Source organism: Sus scrofa, chromosome 4 (genome assembly GCF_054392235.1).
Source record: "Sus scrofa isolate SSC_HxYL_T2T_F1_AM1 chromosome 4, Sscrofa_HxYL_maternal_Yorkshire_Landrace_v2.0, whole genome shotgun sequence".
NCBI classification, from domain to species: Eukaryota; Metazoa; Chordata; class Mammalia; order Artiodactyla; family Suidae; genus Sus; species Sus scrofa.
Window position 1 is genome coordinate 72035248 of NC_139386.1, and position 20130 is coordinate 72055377.

A 20130-nucleotide genomic window follows, 5' to 3' on the forward strand; every position below is an offset into this window, starting at 1 on the left:
GGGTGGCTTAACAGATGATAATATCCACAAGTAATGAACTACTAAACATCCTGAGCAACCTGATTCTAATCAAATGCAGTTTGTCTTGAAGTCCTTTCTTGTTAGCTATAGCTTGTGAGCCATTACCACATTAAAAGTATTCCCATGACCCAGAACCAATCTGTCTAAATATTCTATGGCTTTCAATCCACTGGTTCACTTATCACACCTCAATCCACTTGTTTTTTCAGAAAGGGCAAAACCTCATTAAAAAATTTATTTCCTTTGATATATCAAATCAGATGTGATTGAGGGAATAATTGTAAAATAGGTTCACCATTCTACCATCAAAAAAAGACATAAAGCTATGTTAAGTAAAAACCTAGTTAATTAGGTTTCTTCACTCCTCAAAGAAAACAGGTATAGGCTAGAGGCCAAGTTTACTCTAAAAAAATTCTTTTTTAAAATTACTCTCTTATAGAAGAAAAGCCAATTGTTTAAAACCACAGGTGTTTTTCAGCTAATTTAAATGTGAATGAAGAATTCCTAAATAATAATAACTTATCTTTTTCCTTAATAAACCACATAATAAAAAAAACTACTTCAGAAATAAACTTACAATGTTTATGCTATTAAGAATTATATAATATAAAAATAAAATATTGGAGTTCCCATCATGGCTCAGTGGTTAACAAATCTGATTAGGTTAAGGATCCCACGTTGCCATGAGCTGTGGTGCAGGTTGCAGATGTGGCTTGGATCCTGCGTTGCTGGCCGGTGGTTAGACCCCTAGCCTGGGAACCTCATTATGCTGAGGGTGCGGCCCTAGAAAAAACAAAAATAAAAATAAAAAAAATAAAATATTTACCATCTGTTGGGCCCAGATTGATACAACCCTCAGGGAGAAAGAACCAAATTTCTCTTTACTAGAACAATTCCTAGTATGGCGCAGTGGGTTACGTAATTGACTGCAGCAGCTCAGGTCATTGCATTGGCACAGGTTCAATCCCTGGCCCCGGGCAGTGGGTTAAAGGAAATGGCTGAAGCTTGGATTCACTTCCTAGCCTGAGCACTTCCACATGTTGCAGTGTGGCCATAAAAAATAAGAAAATCATCTACATCATATTGGTTACATGACCTGTTTTCAAATAAAAAATTTCTATAATGTGAATAGATCCTGCCATTAGGGGTACTCTTGACCTTGACTACAGAAGTTAAAAGGAAAATACTGAGCTGTTAACTGTGGGTCACCATTTTTCTCATTGTTTTCAGTTCTTTACCAAGTTTTATATTTACTTAAATTCAGTAGTGTTTTTCTAATATTGATCCCAACTTTAAAGTGGGGAAAATAATATAAAAACGGCCCTTCCAAGGATAAGTGAAAAGTAACTACTCTAAGGAAAAAAAGGTAATACCAAATTAAATAACTTATATTCTAACATGCCGTTTCCCTTCATTCAAATAAATCTTACATATTAGACGTGCAAACTTAGAACGTCCTATATTAACTAAGCAACCACTATCTATTGAATCAGATTCCAAGTCTCAGATTCTAATAGCAGATGGAGTGTAATTTCAGAATTTTGTAAAATGACTATTAAGATTATAAACTAAGATATATCAAGAGTTAACAGAAGTTCTAACTGAATTAATCACATAAAAACTAAAAAAAATAGCATTTTTTAAAGCCAGAAATTTCTTTTACTCATTAACACTGGTTATGAAGTAAAACTATAAGGTAACATATTAACTTCTACAGGCCAAGTTAATAAATAATAAAAACTGACTATATATATATATATATATATATTTTTTTTTTTTTTTTTTTTTGTCTTTTTGCTATTTCTTTGGGCCGCTCCCACGGCATATGGAGGTTCCCAGGCTAGGGGTCGAATCGGAGCTGTAGCCACTGGCCTACGCCAGAGCCACAGCAACACAGGATCCGAGCCGCGTCTGCAACCTACACCACAGCTCACGGCAACGCCGGATCGTTAACCCACTGAGCAAGGGCAGGGACCGAACCCACAACCTCATGGTTCCTAGTCGGATTCGTTAACCACTGCGCCATGACGGGAACTCCTGAATATATTTTTAAAAGCATACAAATTTTAAAGTGTTAAGACACACTAGTACATTCAACTTAAGAAAGCTAAAACATAATTTACTTAAATTTGTAAATATGTATCAATAACACACGTGTGCTCATGTGCACATGCACACACACACACACATACAGAATGCAATTATCAAGCAAAGTACTAACTGTTTTGTTAACTGTTTAAAAACAATGGCAGTGATTAATGATTAATTTAGGAAAGTAAAATCATTCCTTGGGCTTTATCTTTCTCATATTTAAAGTGGGGAAAATAATTCATTAATAATTCATAATGGCATATGGAAATGTTTATAGGGTAATTAGAAAAGAAGTGAGACCAAAAATATAAAAATCAGAAATTATTAAAAATCTAAACTAGAATTTATCACATGTTGACTAGAATTAAAAAAGAGAACAAGGGAAATTTAGAAGAATGAAGAAGTATTTTGTACTTCTCACAACCAGGTATAATTAGTTTTTGACAAGAACTTCTGGTTAAGATTACAGTATATAGTCAGACCTACCTATCTGTACCCACAGTTCAGCATCCATGGATTAAGCCAATCTCAGACAGAAAATATTTGGAGGGAAAAAAAAGATCCAGCAAGTTCCAAAAAGCAAAACTTGCAATTTCTCCCACACAAGCAAATTACATAGCACTTACAACAGTTTGCAGAGCACTGACATTGCACTAACCATTATAAGCAAACTAGAGATAATTTAAAGCATAAGGAAGGATGTGCATCAGTTACATGCAAACACTACACCATTTTATGTAAGGGACTTGAGCATCTGAAGATTCTGTTATTTGTAAGGGGTCCTGGAATTGATCCCCCTTAGATAACTGTTTTAAGAATAAATAGTTCGCAATATTGTAAATCAACTATACTTTAATATTTTAATAAAAAAAGAATTAATAGTTAAAGCAAGAGACCAAATGAAGTTACACATTTTAGTCTCAAAAATTTCACTGACAAGTAAAGTCATTTTTCCTAGCAACCACTCTGCCTGTTATATAAAAATTAATGAATGATCAACATTAAATCTTTTGGGGATTTTTGCTGGAAATAAGAAATTTAGAAATCTGAAATACAGAAATCCAATTTTAACCTCAACTGCCCCAGAGGCATATGTGAAAAACCTTAAAATTAGAGAAAAGGAGTTTATACATTAACAAAATGGAAGTAACATATAATAATGATTTACATTTTAAGAAACAGTTAAAACCATTAAATGCATAATAAGAAAAACTATTCTCACTCATCTGCATGTTTAATCTGTCCTTACACTACCACTTAGTGAAGATTATATAAGGAAATAAAAATGTTTTCAAATAATTAGGCTGAAATTCATTTGTTCATGTATAAAATTATCACAGGGTAGGAGTTCCCATTGTGGCTCAGGGGTAACCCAACTAGTAGTCATGAGGATGCAGGTTCCATCACTGGCTTTGCACACTGAGTTAAAAATCCGGCACTGCCATGAGCTGTGGTGTAGGCTGTATATGCAGCTTGGATCCCACACTGCTGCAGCTGTGGCATAGGCAAGCAGCTGCAACTCTGATTCCCAGCCCCCTAGGCTAGGAACTTCCATATGACACAAGTGCGGCCCAAAAAAGCAAAGAAAAAAAATTACCACAGGGTATAATTACAAAAATAATAGACTGAAATATATTAAAAACAAAGCAACAACCATCCTAAGTTTCTTAAAATTTCAAACTTAAAAGGTATATATTATATTACACTCTAAAGGTAAAGTAACATATTAAAAAAAAAATTCTCATGTACAAATAAGGCAGTAGCAAGAGCCCAAGAATACCTGTATTTCCCCAAATGAGACTTCTTTTAGTTTAGACAGCCTTTGACTACCTTCAGATATAAACATTTTCAAATATAGCACAGTACAGATTTTGGAGCATTTTCTAAAGTACAAACAATAAGATCCAAATCAGAGCTAAACTACAACTGGCACTGCAAATTTCTTTATTTTGGTCTTTTTAGGGCCATATCTGCAGCACATGGAGGTTCCCAGGCTAGGGGTCAAACTGGAGATGAATCTGCCTGCCTACACCACAGTCACAGCAATGTGTGATCCGAGCCATGTCTATGACCTACACCACAGCTCACAGCAATGCTGGATCCTTAACCCACTGAGGATGGAACCTTCATCCTCATGGATACTAGCCAGATTTGTTTCTGCTGACCCATGATGGGAACTCATAGCACCACAAATTTCTAATCCCTCACTCAAATTACCTAAATCAGGGTGACTATTTAAGGTTTGATGAGCAGGACATAAAAACTGCAGAAGAGTAGATGAAAAAGAACTGCAAAGGCCTTATGTCATTATTAACAATTAGAACAAGGAACGTGAAGCATTATATCTCAGAAATTTTTTTTAAATACTAAAATAATAATCTATTTGGACTAATAAATGAAACAGGTCCCATGAACCATTCAAATTTAGATTTAGCCCCTACAGGCTAACTAGTCAATGAAAATATCAGAATGTGCTATATTTCTATCTCCAAATCAAAAGTTATGTTAAAATATAGCAAGTTTTATGTATTAAATGACTTAGTAAGACCCCATTGCAGCATTAAGAAATTACAAATAATGTCACAGAAACAATCACCCAAAGGAACAGAGAAGTATCTAAAAATTTGATCAAAAAAACTTAGTGCCATTTCCTTTAAATGTTCAATAAATAAAAACAGAAAAATGATGAAAGTACTTAGATCATATAAACATTAAAGGAATAAACTGAATCTCCTCTATTTTAAGGTATCTTTTCCCCCACATTTTAACATCTGAAACTGGGATAATTATTGACCTGGTTTGTTTTTTTCAATATATGCGTGTGTTTATTTATTTATTTTTGCTTTTTAGGGCCACACCCGCAGCATATGGAAGTTCCCAGTCTAGGGGTCAAATTTGAGTCAGAGCTGCTGGCCACAGCCACAGCCACAGCAACATGGGATCTGGGCTGCATCTGCGACCTACACCACAGCTCACAGCAATGCTAGATCCCCAACCCACTGAGCGAGGCCAGGGATCAGATCAGAATCCTCATAGATACTAATCAGATTTGTTTCCACTGTGCCATAACGGGAATTCCTTCGACCTGGTTTTAAATCAAGTAGCAAAGAGAAGTTATTTCTCTCCTGCCTGTCACCTAAGGGCACTATGGAGCTGAGACAGCTCTCAAGTTTCACCTTGTGGTTGTTTTGGACAAAACCTGAATCAGTACTGGCTTGCCGTTACAATTCTCAGAGAAGTTCTAGTCTACTCCCTCCATTCAGTGCCAAAGTTGAGGCATGGAAGTTGCTTTTCTGTACTTCTCTGTGGGAAAGTTTATTTCCCATTTAATTTTATGCAAAGGTTGTAGCACTTCAGCATCCAAGCTTTTTCATGGGGGTCCCTTTCTCCCTATCGTGGGTGGTTTTTGTTGTTATTCCCTCAGTGGCACATAAAATAATGGTGTAACTTAAAACTGACAGCATCTTAGAATTAATGAAATATGTAAATCAAAAGAAACTCCTTCTGAACATAATAATAAAACATGATGAGAGCTATATTAAGCAAATAAAGTAAAAATGAAGTTGTAAATACCTGTCATTTGTATATACTCTCAAAAGTCTTCTATCAAAATCACTTTCATATCTAAACCTCTCGTCCATTTCTTCACTTACTTCGGGATCTTGGTCTGGGCTAAAATACTGTTTATCAAAAACACGATCCTCATTAAACCTGCGAAATCTTCTATCCGGAATGTCAGTCTTGCTAACAAACCTCGGGTATTTTTTACTGGAAATGCCCACTTCTTCATTAGTCTTCTTAGTGATTCTTCTATTTCTTAATTCAATTTCATCATCTAGTTGTCGGTATCTGTCCTCCTCTAGGCGTCTTTGGTTTAGAAGCTCTTCATATGTCTCTGAAGGAGTCGGGGCATCTTTCCTAGGACCCTCTGCATTTTCACAAGATGATTGTATTTGTGAAGGTAAATCAGGTTTAATCTGACTAGTAGGTTTTTTATTTCCTTGATTCTTGTTCTGATCAATCAAAAATGAAAAGAAGAAAAAAATCTTAATGAATGCTATTTCTTAAAAGGTAATTAAACTCTCAAATGATGCTTAATCTATTCATCATCTCAACTCTAGGGCTTAATCACCCATAAGAAATATCTTATCTTTAGGGAAAAAAAAACCTTCAAGGAACTGTTACCCTTCAATAAAACTTAATAAACTCCAAACAAACAGGGAAAAGTAACATGGATAGATGGTCACAAAAAGAGGATAAACTATCCCAGGGAGAGGGCGATATGAGGCATATTTTGGCAGTTAAACATTGCTTCAAAATATTTCAAATTAAATTCCTTCTCTACACAAAGAATATAGATGGCCGTGGTAATATCTACCACCCTTAAATTTGGGGAATGATATATATACATATATAGCTAGAAATTGTCAATATAAAAAAATCAAAAATAAATAATCATAAATTAAAACAAATCTCTAAAATTAAATCTTCTTCCTGAAGTTAAAGTTAAAAAGTTCTTCATGATGAAAGATAATATGAGAAGGAGAGTGTGTATAGATGTATGACTGGTTCATTTTGCTGTATAGCAGAAATTGACAAAACAATGTAAATCAAGTATAATAAATTTTTTTTTTTTTTTTTTTTTTTTTTTTTTTGCTTTTTAGGGCCATACTCACGGCATATGGAGGTTCCCAGGCTCGGGGCTGAATCAGAGCTACAGCTGCTGACCCACGCCACAGCCAGAGTAACGTAGAATCCAAGCCAAATCTGAGACTTACACTACAGCTCACGACAATGTCAGATCTTTAACCCACTGAGCAAGGCCAGGGATCGAACCCGCAACAACCCACAACCTCATGGTTCCTAGTCGGATTCATTACCACTGAGCCACAACAGGAACTCCTTTAAAATATTTTCAAGTAAGTATAAATATAGAGCCTATGGTGTTAGAGATTAACTTTATTTATTTATTTATTTATTTATTTTATTTGTTGTTGTTGTTGTTGTTGTCTTTTTGCCATTTCTTGGGCTGCTCCCACAGCATATGGAGGTTCCCAGGCTAGGGGTCGAATCAGAGCTGTAGCCGCCAGCCTACGCCAGAGCCACAGCAACGCGGGATCCAAGCCACGTCTGCGACCTACACCACAGCTCAAGGCAACGCTGTATCGTTAACCTACTGAGCAAGGGCAGGGATCAAACCCGCAACCTCATGGTTCCTAGTCGGATTCGTTAACCACTGAGCCACGACTGGAACTCCGAGATTAACTTTAAAAGCAAAACGTACCTCAGTACTCTTTTCTATCTGTCTGAAATTTTCAATGGATTCTTCCTTATCCCTGAGAAATTGATTGTATTCTTTGTTGCGTTCAAGTTTCAACCGTTCCTTAAAACAGAAAACCAAAAAGCGACATCAACTTCAACATCAGGAAAAAGTACCTAATGTCAGCTCAGACTCATACAAAACAGAGATCTTACCCAGATCTTTACTAATAATTTCAGGGACAGACGTAGTTTTAAGGCACAGAAACGGCAGGACAATGTCTGAGACCACCAATGTAATTCGCCACGTTCATTCTTGCCACATTAAAACATGATTTCTGACATGCTTAGGTCCAAATTAACACCTGAGGTCTCTAATGTAAGGGAGCTGCTCTGATTTTAAAATATCTCCATTGTATACTCTAGCAGTTACTTGGCTTAGCTGACACTTTCCTAGGAGCCATGCCCCACTAAGTCCCCAGACTCTAGGCTCTTTTACCAACAGCAATCCTGGACAATTCAGGTGCATTCTGCCAGAAGTGTTCATAAATAAACCTCTCCCACTAGTAAATGTGTTTGCCAGGAGGCCTGTCATTAGCATTTCTCCAAGCAGATCTGACCAGGTCACCTTTCTACTTTACTTCTGAGGGACACCTTTTGCCTCTAATCCTGTAATCCCTCCCAAAAGACCTGCTTCTAAACATTTCTCTCCCTGGCTTAAAGATGGATCCTTGTTATATTTTAAACATTAAAAGGTAAAATTATCATAGAAACTAAGATAATGGAAATGTTCTGTTGAAATGCAAATATATTACATTATAAAATGTTCTTAAGCTCCAATACCTTCAACGTCGTTAAAGCAACACAATCTTAAAAAGTATTAAAAGAAGCGAGGCTCTCTTTTGAAACTTGCTGTCCATGTGTCTTATATGCTACCTGATCTAGCTTAAGGACTGAGTCTCTACAAGAGGTATACAGTGCTTAATCACTATCTCTTAGGAGTATGGACATGTATTTTTGGAGTGACAGAAGCACACATTCAAATAGCCTGAGATCTCACCCTACATAAAAGCTCAGTAACCTCTCTTATCCACTCATCTCACTGATAATTGTGTGACATGCCAGGAACTTTATGGCTTAAAAACCAAAGCTGAAAAAAAGGAAATCTGAATATTCAATTAATCAAGATATTAAAGAATTATATCATACTACATGGTTACGAATGTGACTTCCCAAAAACATTTTTTAAACAGAACTAGGAGTTCCCGTCGTGGCCCAGCAGAAACAAATCTGACTAGGAGCCATGACGTTGCAGGTTCAATCCCTGGCCTTGCTCAGTAGGTTAAGGATCCAGTGTTGCCGTGAGCTGTGGTGTAGGCGCAGACATATTCCGAGTTGCAATGGCTGTAATGTAGGCCGGCAGCTACAGCTCTGATTTGACTCCTAGCCTGGGAACCTCCATATGCTGCGGGCGCGCCCCTAAAAGCAAAAAAAAAAAAAAAAAAAAAAAAAAAAAAATGTAAGACAAAACAAAACAAAAAACAGCACTAGATACTCCACAGATTTTGGAAAGATCAAGTATGGAAAATTATTTAATCTGTTTGCATTTAAATGAAGGGTATGTTCTTTCACGATTTTGATGCCTCATAAAACTGCTACCCACATTATTCCTACCCACCTACCTTGGCAGATAACCTCTCACCAATAGGAAGAGAAACTCCCAGAGTAGATGGATCTGTTTCACTCGTGGATAGAAAATTTTTCTGTACATATACACATTAAAAAAATATATTACCTAATTGCCTTTATAAAATGTTTCATAAATGCATCTTTACATTCTATATTCTAAATTATTATGCAGAGCAAAAGAATAAAATGGAGACAAAAAAAGAAACTACAAACATATGGAGACCATACCAACTGTAATAAGAAAAAAAGAATTTTTCTGATCTCCCTGCAATTATATGAGTGGATATAATTATCTGTTTAAATGCCAGAAGATATAAACTATGAATATTGTTTCTTTGTGTGTCTCTTCATTCTTGTTCATTAAGCACTTACATAAAGCGGTGTAGTAGACAAAACCTCAAACTAGAAATAAAAAGACCTGGGCTTTAGACCAACCCCAACACTTCTCACTTGTGCAACACCGAACAAGTCATTCAACCTCCCTGACCCAGATTCTTCCTCTGTATTGTGAGAATGGTATCTGCTCTGCCTTATCAAAGCTGGTCTAAGGATCAAGAAGGATAAAAATGTAAAATCTCTTTGAACGCTATAAAACAAACATGACAGATTTGTAAAAAAATAGACACAACCTCCAACTTTCTGATACCGTTCTTTAGTAGTCACATAATCTGGAGAATTTACTTAACTTCCCTGTTTCTATTTCTTTGCAAAATAGGAGTAATGGCAACTAGGAGAAGAGGATTAAATCAGTCAGTACTTACTAACCTGTCTAGCTCCGTGCCTTTTATTTATTCATGAAACAAGCAATTACTGACCTTCTAATACTTTCTAGTTACTTTAATAGTGGGAGGGAGACAAAGATAAGCATATATTACTTACACTTAAGAGATTTACAATTCAGTTGAAGAAACAAACATGGAAACAAATAACTACAATATAACATACTACAATACAATTAGATTCAAAACATTATGAGAACAAAGTAATTAATAAAACTGATTAATAAGGTTTCATTAAATCTGAACTTACAAGTAAATTGTGCTACAAAAGCCAATGTGAAAATTGGTTATACAGAACTCTAAGCTTATTTGAAAAGGGACACCATATGACAAATGGCTAGATCCCTGAGTCAGCTTGACACCCATATACCAAAGTACACTATAAACTTAGTCATTTTGTAGAGTTATACATATACCAGAAAACATACTCAGAGTTCCAACCCTGGGAAAATAGTGGGCAAGTCCCCTTCACTGGGCAAGTCCCCACTTCCAACACAGGTCCAGAATGAGGTTTATAATTTTCAATAAAATGAAAAAAATAAATAAGAAGAATATAGTGACTTTTTTTAAAAAACTGAATTTTAATCATTCACTTATTCATTTAATAAACATTGAGTGCCTAATATGTTCAAACTGTTTGATACATCTGGGACGCATCAGTGAAGAAAATAAAAAGATCTCTGCCTTCCTGAAGCTTACATTCCAGCAGAAGAAACTGACAAGAAATAAACATTAAAAATAAGAGTAATTTTATGGTATGTTAGAAGGTGATTAGTACTTTAATGAAAAAATAAAAAGAATAGGCCACAGGTAGTCCAGGCTTCTAGGGAATGGAATTGAAAGAATGGAAATATGGAGTTACCTTTAAGACATATGCAATACAAGATACCCACTAGATTTCTAAGTGAAAATGTCAAACAGGCAGCCAACTAGAAAAGTCTGAGGTTCAAGAGAGAAGTATGGGCTGGAAATACAAATTTACTGACTCAGTTTAAAAACTATCCTGGAGTTCCCGTCGTGGCGCAGTGGTTAACGAATCCGACTAGGAACCATGAGGTTGCGGGTTCGGTCCCTGCCCTTGCTCAGTGGGTTAACCATCCGGCGTTGCCGTGAGCTGTGGTGTAGGTTGCAGACGCGGCTAGGATCCCGTGTTGCTGTGGCTCTGGTGTAGGCCGGTGGCTACAGCTCTGATTCAACTCCTAGCCTGGGAACCTCCATATGCTGCGGGAGTGGCCCAAGAAATAGCAACAACAACAACAACAACAAAAGACAAAAGACAAAAAGACCAAAAAAAAAAAAAAAAAAAACTATTCTGAGGTATGTCTTTTTTGTGTTGTTAGAATGGTTGAGTGTCTTTTATTCTAAAAACTAGAATGAAGACGGTAGTTATTTGTTTCAGTCGTTCTTCTTGGCAAAATTTTAAGATTTGAATATTTTTAAATTTACATATCCATGCAATCCAAAAGTCTGGAAGCCACAAGAACTCCAGAAAGAATGGGACTTGGAATTGCACATATTCCAGGGGTCAAGGAAGCCATGCAGCCACCTCCCCATATCCTACGTAATCTTCTTTTCCCATGCTCTACTCTCACTTTCTCGGATGTCAACCAAAAAGTTATCTTTGTCATACTAAGGAACTATTGTTCCTTTTCACAACTATATTCTTGATAACCCAACACCAAACGCTTCTTCATATCCCTTTGAACTTAAAAGATTTGTGCACCTTGATTCTTTCTCTTTCATAAAGGTAATTTCTTCTTCTACCTCCCACAGCCAAATTTTTTTAAAACCTCCACCTATTAAAGTAAGGTCAAAGCCACAAATAGATACCAGAGGAAAACCCTACCCAGTAAGGAGAAGTGGAGAAGGGGAGAGGATAATGAGGCACAAGGCCAGGGAGGCAGGCTGGAACATGAAAGACTTCATGAGTCATGCTAAGGAACTGGCAGTGAGAAGACACTGAGGTATTTAAACTGGAAAGGGACAGTATCATTCCGGAAAATAGCATGGAGTATGGACTGAAAATTAGTGCAAAAAAAAAATCAGTTTTTAAAAAAAAAATCTGCAGCCGTAATTTAAAACAAGATGATAGGAGTGTCTAACATGAAGAACTAACTGTCCTAGAGCAAATTTAGTAAGCTCCTCATAACCATTAAGGAGTTATAATGGTTCACCACTGCCTATCACACATGTCAAGTAAAAATCCACTGCCTTCTAATCTGATCCTATCCTATCTATTCACATCGTGATTTCTTACTACCCTCAAAAAAACACCTACTGTAACTCAGTCAGGCTGGTAAAGCTAATACGTCTCGTTCACACACAGCTCAAGTCTGCCCTCCAAATCCTTCTTCATTCTATTCCTCGCCATCTAATAAGCCTCCTCTCTTCAACTAACTCTGTACCTATCCTACAAAGTCTTAAATAACACCTTGAGACCTTTCCTGATCATTACATCTATCTTCTCAGTTATCACTTTCTGCACTGTATGAATGTTATCTCTCTAACTAGATTCTAAGCCCCTTGAGGACAGGATTCACACTGGATTCATCTTCATAAGTGCTTAAAAAGTATTGGTTGAACAATGAATGGATGTGTCAGATTCTTTTAAAAAACAGTTTTATAAAACTATAAAACTATTTCTCTTTGTTTTCCAGTATAAATTTACAAACAATCCCTAAGTTTGGGTGCAAAAATACGGAGTAATCCAGGCTGACAACACAAAGTTCAAAAATATCTTAGGATATCTTGAATTTCTATTATTTTATTAATCATAATGTGATTAGCATAATTATAATAATTTTGAAGAACAAAAAATGGCATGCTGAAAACAAATGGATTTACAATGGCTGCCAAATATCTAAAAGAGGCATAAGCAAGCAACAAAAACAAATGCAAAGCAGGAATCAAAAAGAAGGCTTGATTGTATGAATGGAAACTTAAAATGTACAGACTATCATTTTGCTAAAAGCAAGAATACAAATGGTTCCATTCAAAAGTCTGAATCACAAATGAAGCTATTTTTTATTAGTTTGAGAGCAACAATGTTATATATGCAAATGATTACAAGCTACTAGACCAAAAAAATTAAAATAGAACATTTTGCAGGCAACCCTACCTTTCTTTTTGCTTGTGTAATACCCTAAAGTCAAGGGAAACAAATCATTGATAAAAAGTATTCAAAGTCCTTTCTCTCTATATGCAAATCAGAATAAATAAGAGAATAAATAAATTCCATTTATACATTTGGAATAAATATTATTAAGTAGTTAAACTAAATAATCTTGGGATGACTAGAAACATCATGATTGTTTAAAATAAATTTATAACCTAGTAGTAAATAAACTGCATTTTAAAATTTACAATAAATCATTAGTTCAGCTATTGCAAAATTTAACAAAATACACTTAAAATAAGAGTTCCGGAGTTCCCATCGTGGCGCAGTGGTCAACGAATCCGACTAGGAACCATGAGGTTGTGGGTTCGGTCCCTGCCCTTGCTCAGTGGGTTAACGATATGGCGTTGCCGTGAGCTGTGGTGTAGGTCGCAGAGATGGCTCGGATCCCACGTTGCTGTGGCTCTGGTGTAGGCTGGTGGCTACAGCTTTGATTAGACCCCTAGCCTGGGAACCTCCATATGCCACGGGAGCGGCCCAAGAAATGGCAAAAAGACAAAAAAAAAAAAGAACTATAAAATAAGAGTTTCATTAAGTAAATAGATTAAACCATAGAGCAAAGATTCTGGTGGTTAAGAAAATATGCTGAATGAAGTTTATAAGCTTATTAGCTCACAAGAAAATGATTCACAACTAGAACGCCACATTTTAATACATGGTTGAGGGAAGGAGGAGTAGGAAATCATAACTGAGTGATTTTAAACCATGGCAACACTACAGAAAACATTAACAACTAGAATTTACAGACCTCATTTAAAATTAGAACCCACTGCTCTATTTCAAAGGTCAAGAGTCTATGTTATTCCAAGGCACCAGTTCTCTGCACTGTTTTTTCCCTACAGAAGTCATACATGTCAATTAACATTCACTAAAATACCTCATTGCTAGATCACATTAAAAACCTAAAAATTAACACATATGACTAAGACCCTATGGAAACAAATTTAGGAGGTAAATTCTGAAGCATAAAACCAAACTAATTAGTACAACTCACTACCTGAGTAAGATAGCGTCTGTAATCTTGCCGCAGTTCTTCTTTCAGTTTATGTTTCTTCCGTTCGTAGTCTTCCCCAAGTGGTAAACTTAACCCATAATCAATTCCTAGAAAGAAAACAACTTACTAAGCAATGTAGCTCATTTTTCAACCCAATCTCAATTTCAATACAATCTCCTGTAACAAAGCACAACAGGAAGGAGCACAGTCATGTTGATTCTGAGACCTGGATCAGGATAACTTTTTTATTTGAAATGTTTCAATAGGTAATACATACACATAATGGAAAATGGCCCTCCACCCATGAACCCCAGCCACCCAGTTCTCCTGCCCAGAACAAACATTACTGTATCTGTGTCTCCTTCTAGAGATTTTTCATACATCATCTCTCAAAAGACATCTTTATATTATAGTGTGTGTGTATTATATTTATTCTTCCCCCTTTAGACAAATGGTTCTGTATTGTTTGGCATCTGGCTTTTTTGTGTGTTTGGGTTTTTTTGTTTTGGTTGGGTGGGAGGTTGGCTGTACCTGTGGCATGTGGAAATGCCCGGATCAGGGATCGAACCTGTACTGCAGCAGCATGCCAGGCACTGTAGTGACAACCCTACATCCTTAACCCATTGCACCACAGGAGAACTCTGTGGCACCTTGCTTTTTGAAGGAAAGCAAAATTAAAGCAAAGAAAAGCCAATTACTTTTACTTCTTCACTTAATTCTACTGAAATTTCTTTTAAAGTAATTACAAGAGGAGTGTCCCTGTGGTGCAGCAGCTTAGGGATACATCCTTGTCTCTGATGCAACACACACTGCATCCCCAGCCCTGACACAGTGGGTTAAAAATCCACCATTGCTGCACCTTGTGGTGTAGGTCACAGCCACAGCGCAGATTCTATCCCTGGCCCAGGAACTTCCATATGCTGCAGGGTATGGCCAAAAAAAAAAAAAAAAAAAAAAAGGATCCCACACTTGAATATCCATGTCTGAACATGTTTGAAAAAAATATCATCAGGGCCATGCATGGTTTAGGCTGAAATCTCCAAAAACTTTTAAAGTTAAGCTGCCAATTTTGATTTCATATAAATGGATGTTAATTTTTATTGTGGTAAAATATACATAGTATAAAATTTACCATTTTAACCATTTTTAAGCATATATTCACTGGCATTACATATATTAAAAACATTGTGCAACTACCACCACTAACCATGTCCAGTTTTTTCATCATCCCAAACAGAAACTTTGTAAAATAACCTTAATTTTTTAAGAAAAACTTCCATTTTGAGGTCTTCCTCAAAAATCAAATTAAATTCTGGTATAAAAACAACAGTGATGGCTGTACAACTTGTAAATAACACTGAAAACCACTGAATTGTACAATTTAAATGGGTAAACTTCATGATATGTAAATTATCTCGATAAAACTTAAAACAAAATAACATACTCTGCAAATATTTTAATAATAAATTACTATATTAAGTACAGAGAGCAGGTGAGTATTTCAATTTCTGAAGCCTCTCGTCCTTTTTTCAGTCCTACCATGCAGTATTATAGTACAAAAAAGTATTATTTCTGAACAAAATAAAGAGTTTCTTTAGAAAGTTAGCTACAAGAAATACAGATGAAACAAGTGACTGGCGCTAATAAACCAATAGAGATATCACCATTTTTGGTGCCTTATTCCTCACAAGGCAGCTAAATGATGGGAACTTACTATGAATGAGTCATATCACTGCTTTATTACGTCACTAAAAATATTTCAGGTGCAAAAAGGCCAAAGTAGTCCAAGTATAAGTGAACCTATACTGATTTTTATGTAACGCTAAATTTCCCATTCCACCACAAACACTCTTGGCTTACTTAACTCCTGATGAAGGAGGAATAAGAGGATTCCTTAGGGATACTTCTCATTCATACTCCCAACTCTCTTCCAAAAGAATCTAAAGCATTCCATATGCCTAGAACTTCAAATCATCCTAGAAAGGCGTTCTTTCCTCACAAAAGTAAGATAAAACCTTTTTTTTAAAGATACGGAATTTAAGCCTAAAGAGAAAAATAATTTTGATTCTCACATTCAGAATGGAGTATCACATATGAAATTTAACTACAAAATCCTTGAAAGCAAAGGTCCATGCCATATTCAATTTTATAACGCCTGGCACACAACTAGTACCCCCAAAATGTTCACTGAATAAATGTGTAAATGAATATATGAATGAATGCCTTATTAAGAGGAAGGACTGAGAGAAAGAACACTATTCTTAATATTTCACTTCTGCTTTTGGTCTGATGTCTGATGGCATAGAAAGAGTAAGCATAATAACTTGTAACCACAGCTACATATCTCTAGTTACAAAGAGTCACAATGAATGCTCTATTGTGTCAAGGAGGAAAAGAAAACAATGCTACACGGATGATGCCCCCAAACGCTCTCAGTTTTCCTATTGCAGGAGCAAGTAATTTACAGCTTTTTAAGTCATATGTTTAAATTGGCTTTTACTGCTGATTTTCAACACTGCTTGACGGATTTACGTGGAAAAAAAGAAAGAAAAATGTGATTCATTTTCATCTATAATGATTTCTCATTTGAAGTTCAATTTTATTTATCAAAAGTATTTGCTTTTTGGAGCTCTTATCGTGGCTCAACAGGTTACAAACCGGAATATCATCCATGAAGATACAGGTTCCATCCCTGGCCTCACTCAGTGGGTTAAAGGATCCAGCATTGCCGTGAGCTGTGGTGTGGGTCACAGACACAGCTCGGATCCCGCATTGCTATGGCTGTGGCGCAGGCTGGAAGCTACAGCTCTGATTCGACCCCAAGCCTGGGAACTTTCATGTGCCACATGTGACCCTAAAAAGTGGGGGAAAAAAAAAAAGAATATTTGCTTTTTACTACTGATTCAAATATTATTTGTAATAACTGTTTAAAAAGACAAGTAAGAATAGATAATGCTGTCAGAATTATTTAAAATTTTACTAATTTAAGGTTTAGCCAACAGAAATTATTTTTTAATACTTATTTTTGTCATCTGGTACCAGTATTTTAGGGTATCGGATTTAAGTCATAAAATTAATAACTGTATGGAGGTATCCACCTACATTGTTGGTGGGAATGTAAATTGATACAACCACTACAGAAAACAGTACAGAAGTTCCTTAAAAAACTAAAAAGAGAACTACTAGGAGTTCCCGTCATGGCGCAGTGGTTAACGAATCCGACTAAGAACCATGAGGTTGCGGGTTCGGTCCCTGCCCTTGCTCAGTGGGTTAAGGATCCGGCGTTGCCGTGAGCTGTGGTGTAGGTTGCAGATGCAGCTAGGATCCCGCGTTGCTGTGGCTCTGGCGTAGGCCAGCAGCTACAGCTCCGATTCGACCCCTAGCCTGGGAACCTCCATATGCTGCGGGAGTGGCCCAAGAAATAGCAAAAAAAGACAAAAAAAAAAAAAAAAAAAAAAGAACTACTACATGATCCAGCAATCCCACTCCTGGGCATCAGAAGAAAAACATAAATCAAAAAGATATATGCATCCCAATGTTCATTGCAGCACTATTTACAGTAGCCAAGTCATGGAAGCAACCTAAATATCCACTGACAGAGGAATGGATTAAGAAGATGTAGTAGATATATACAAAGAAATATCACTCAGCCATAAAAAAAATGAAATCATGCCATTTGCAGAAACATGGATAGACCGAGATTGTCATACTAAGTGATGTAAGTCAGACAGAGAAAGAAAACATCATGTGATATATGCGGAATCTTAAAGACAAAAGATACAAATGAACTTATTTATAAACAAAAACAGACTCAGAGACTTTGAAAACAAACTTATGGTTGGCTACCAAAGAGGATGTGTGGGGGGAAATGGACTGGGGCTGTGGGACTGGCATATGCACACTACTGTATATGGAATGGATGGTCAATGGAGACCTGCTATATAGCACAGGGAAATCTACTCAATTTTCTGTGATAACCTACATAGGAATGGATATGTGTATATTATAACTGAATCCCTTTAACACAACATTGTAAATCAACTATACTTCAATTAATTTTTTTAAGAAAAACTGTATGGGAGCTCCCACTGTGGCCCATCTTCAGAGCACTGGGACTCGGGTCCAATTCTCACATGGTGGGTTAAGGATCCAGTGTTGCTGCAGCCGCAACTTAAGTTGAGGATGCATCTCTAATCTAATCCCTGGTCTGGGAGCTCCATATGCCACAGGGTGGCCAAGAATGGAGAGAAAAAAAAAAAAAAAAAAAACTATATGAAACAGTTTAAATATTCTGTTCACTTTAAACTAAACATTAACAATGGCATTCTAACTGGCTTAATGAGCTGAGGAATATGGTGAGACTTACTTTTTCAGAGCAGCTGTCTTCTGATGGTTCTAGTGGCAAGTAAAGCATTAGTATCATCTTAGGGTCATTTTAAGTGATGTCACTTCACCAAGTACACCACCAGTGACTAAAATAGCATTATGCTTCTGAACTATGTCAATTATAAATATTTGGTTTCTACAGTAGCTGTGGGTTAAATATATTAAACTACAGTGTGTAATCTTTTTAAAATTAATAATCTAATTAAAATTATCTTCTAACAGCATTCATAATACTTTACAGAATTACCATGGAACACTTAGTTTCTTCTTTTCATTATTATATTACCATGAGAAAGAATTATGTAAAAATAATCAAAGGACAAATTATAGGAAATATTAATAAGCCTTTCCATAAGCAGGTAACTTATCAAGAGATGGAACTACTTTAACTGAGGAAAACTCTGGACTCAAACTTCAGCTGCAAAGATATTATTACAAAGGACCTCTCTGATTTGTACAAACTGAAAAAAAGAGGTAGGATGTCTGGGATTTAGTTTGTAATAAAAGAAATCTAAGACTACATATGTTAAAAGGAGTAACAATTAAAAGTTCAACTAAAAATTACTTAAAAACATCAACAATTTCTTTTCATCTATTTTCCAAAATATTTACATTAACTGTAATTTTTTAGCTTAGTCTAAACTCTACAGTAACTCTGTAATGTGATATTCTGCTGTTGCTTCCTTTCTGTTATTTTTACATTATAACAATGTAATTTTCCTTCCTTTTCTTTTCTAAATTTCCATGAGTATAATTATATTTAAAATGAATTTTAAAAAATCATACTAATTTCTAGTAAGAAAAGTAAAATCTCTATCTTACTTTGGTAATCTGTAATCTTTTTGCTTGCAGATTTCCAAAATATGACTTTAGGGTATGAGAGCTAAAATAAACCTACTGCATTCTGGAGCCTAAAATGCTGACCAACAGTATTTTGACCTAAGTGAAGGATATTGCCTAGAAATGGTGGATGGATAAAAACACCTAGGGACTATAAAGATGGATTCCTTGAGTATCCGTAATTTAGAGGTGAGGGAGATAAAAAGGAATCAGGAAAAATAAAAGCCTGAAAAGTACTGTATTGGGAGTGTTCAAAGCCATCCCCTGGTTTGGTGACTTGATAGGATTCACAGGATGCATAGGTTATTATAGTCACAATTACGGTTTATTACTGTGAAAGGAAATAGAGCAAAACTGGCAAAGGGAAAGGGCATGAAGCAAAATCAGGGGGAAACTAGGTGCAAACTTCCCAGAGTTCTTCCCCAGTGGAATCAGAAGACATGCTTAATTCCTGCTGCAGCAAGTTGTGACAACACGTGAGAGGGTGTCTACAAGGAAAGTTCGTTACTCAGTGTCCGAGGTTTTTAATAGAAGCTGGTCACCTCAGCACTTTCTGCCCAGTAGGTACCAGAATTCCTGACTCCCCCAAGAGAAAGTAGGAGCTCTGCACATGGTTTGTACAACCAGATTAGGCACAATGAGCCACTCATCATTTAGGGAAAGTTTTTCATCAGTGTAGGGAACTATTTATAAGTCAAGTTCAGTGTAGGGAACTATTTATGTCAAGTTCCAAACACTAGCCAACAGCCAGCATTGTAGGCAGAACTTTCTAAAGTCTGCTAAAAGCGTTCTGCTCTATTAAAAGTGTTTGAACAAGGAAGAACTAGTATGGTAGATGGAAAATCAGAAGAGTAACCACAGAAGCCAAGCTGAAGAAAATATTTCAAGAAGGAAGT

The 20130-nt window shown here is 36.1% G+C and overlaps 1 protein-coding gene across 50 annotated transcripts in view; it reads right to left on the reverse strand.

The window, feature by feature from the left end:
• CSPP1 (centrosome and spindle pole associated protein 1) overlaps positions 1 to 20130 on the reverse strand; it is a 125284-nt gene that overhangs the window by 79111 nt on the left and 26043 nt on the right. For 21 of the 50 annotated variants that reach the window (XM_085022246.1, XM_021089276.2, XM_085022241.1 and 18 more), the window contains 4 exons: positions 14012 to 14115; positions 9054 to 9134; positions 7397 to 7495; positions 5686 to 6125 (listed from right to left, as the gene is read on the reverse strand). In XM_085022246.1, coding sequence (XP_084878372.1) covers positions 5686 to 6125; positions 7397 to 7495; positions 9054 to 9134; positions 14012 to 14115 — 724 coding nt within the window. Of the gene's footprint in view, positions 1 to 5685; positions 6126 to 7396; positions 7496 to 9053; positions 9135 to 12957; positions 12982 to 14011; positions 14116 to 20130 lie in introns of all 50 variants that reach the window. The other 29 variants (XM_085022245.1, XM_013996702.3, XM_085022236.1 and 26 more) reach the window with 2 other exon arrangements.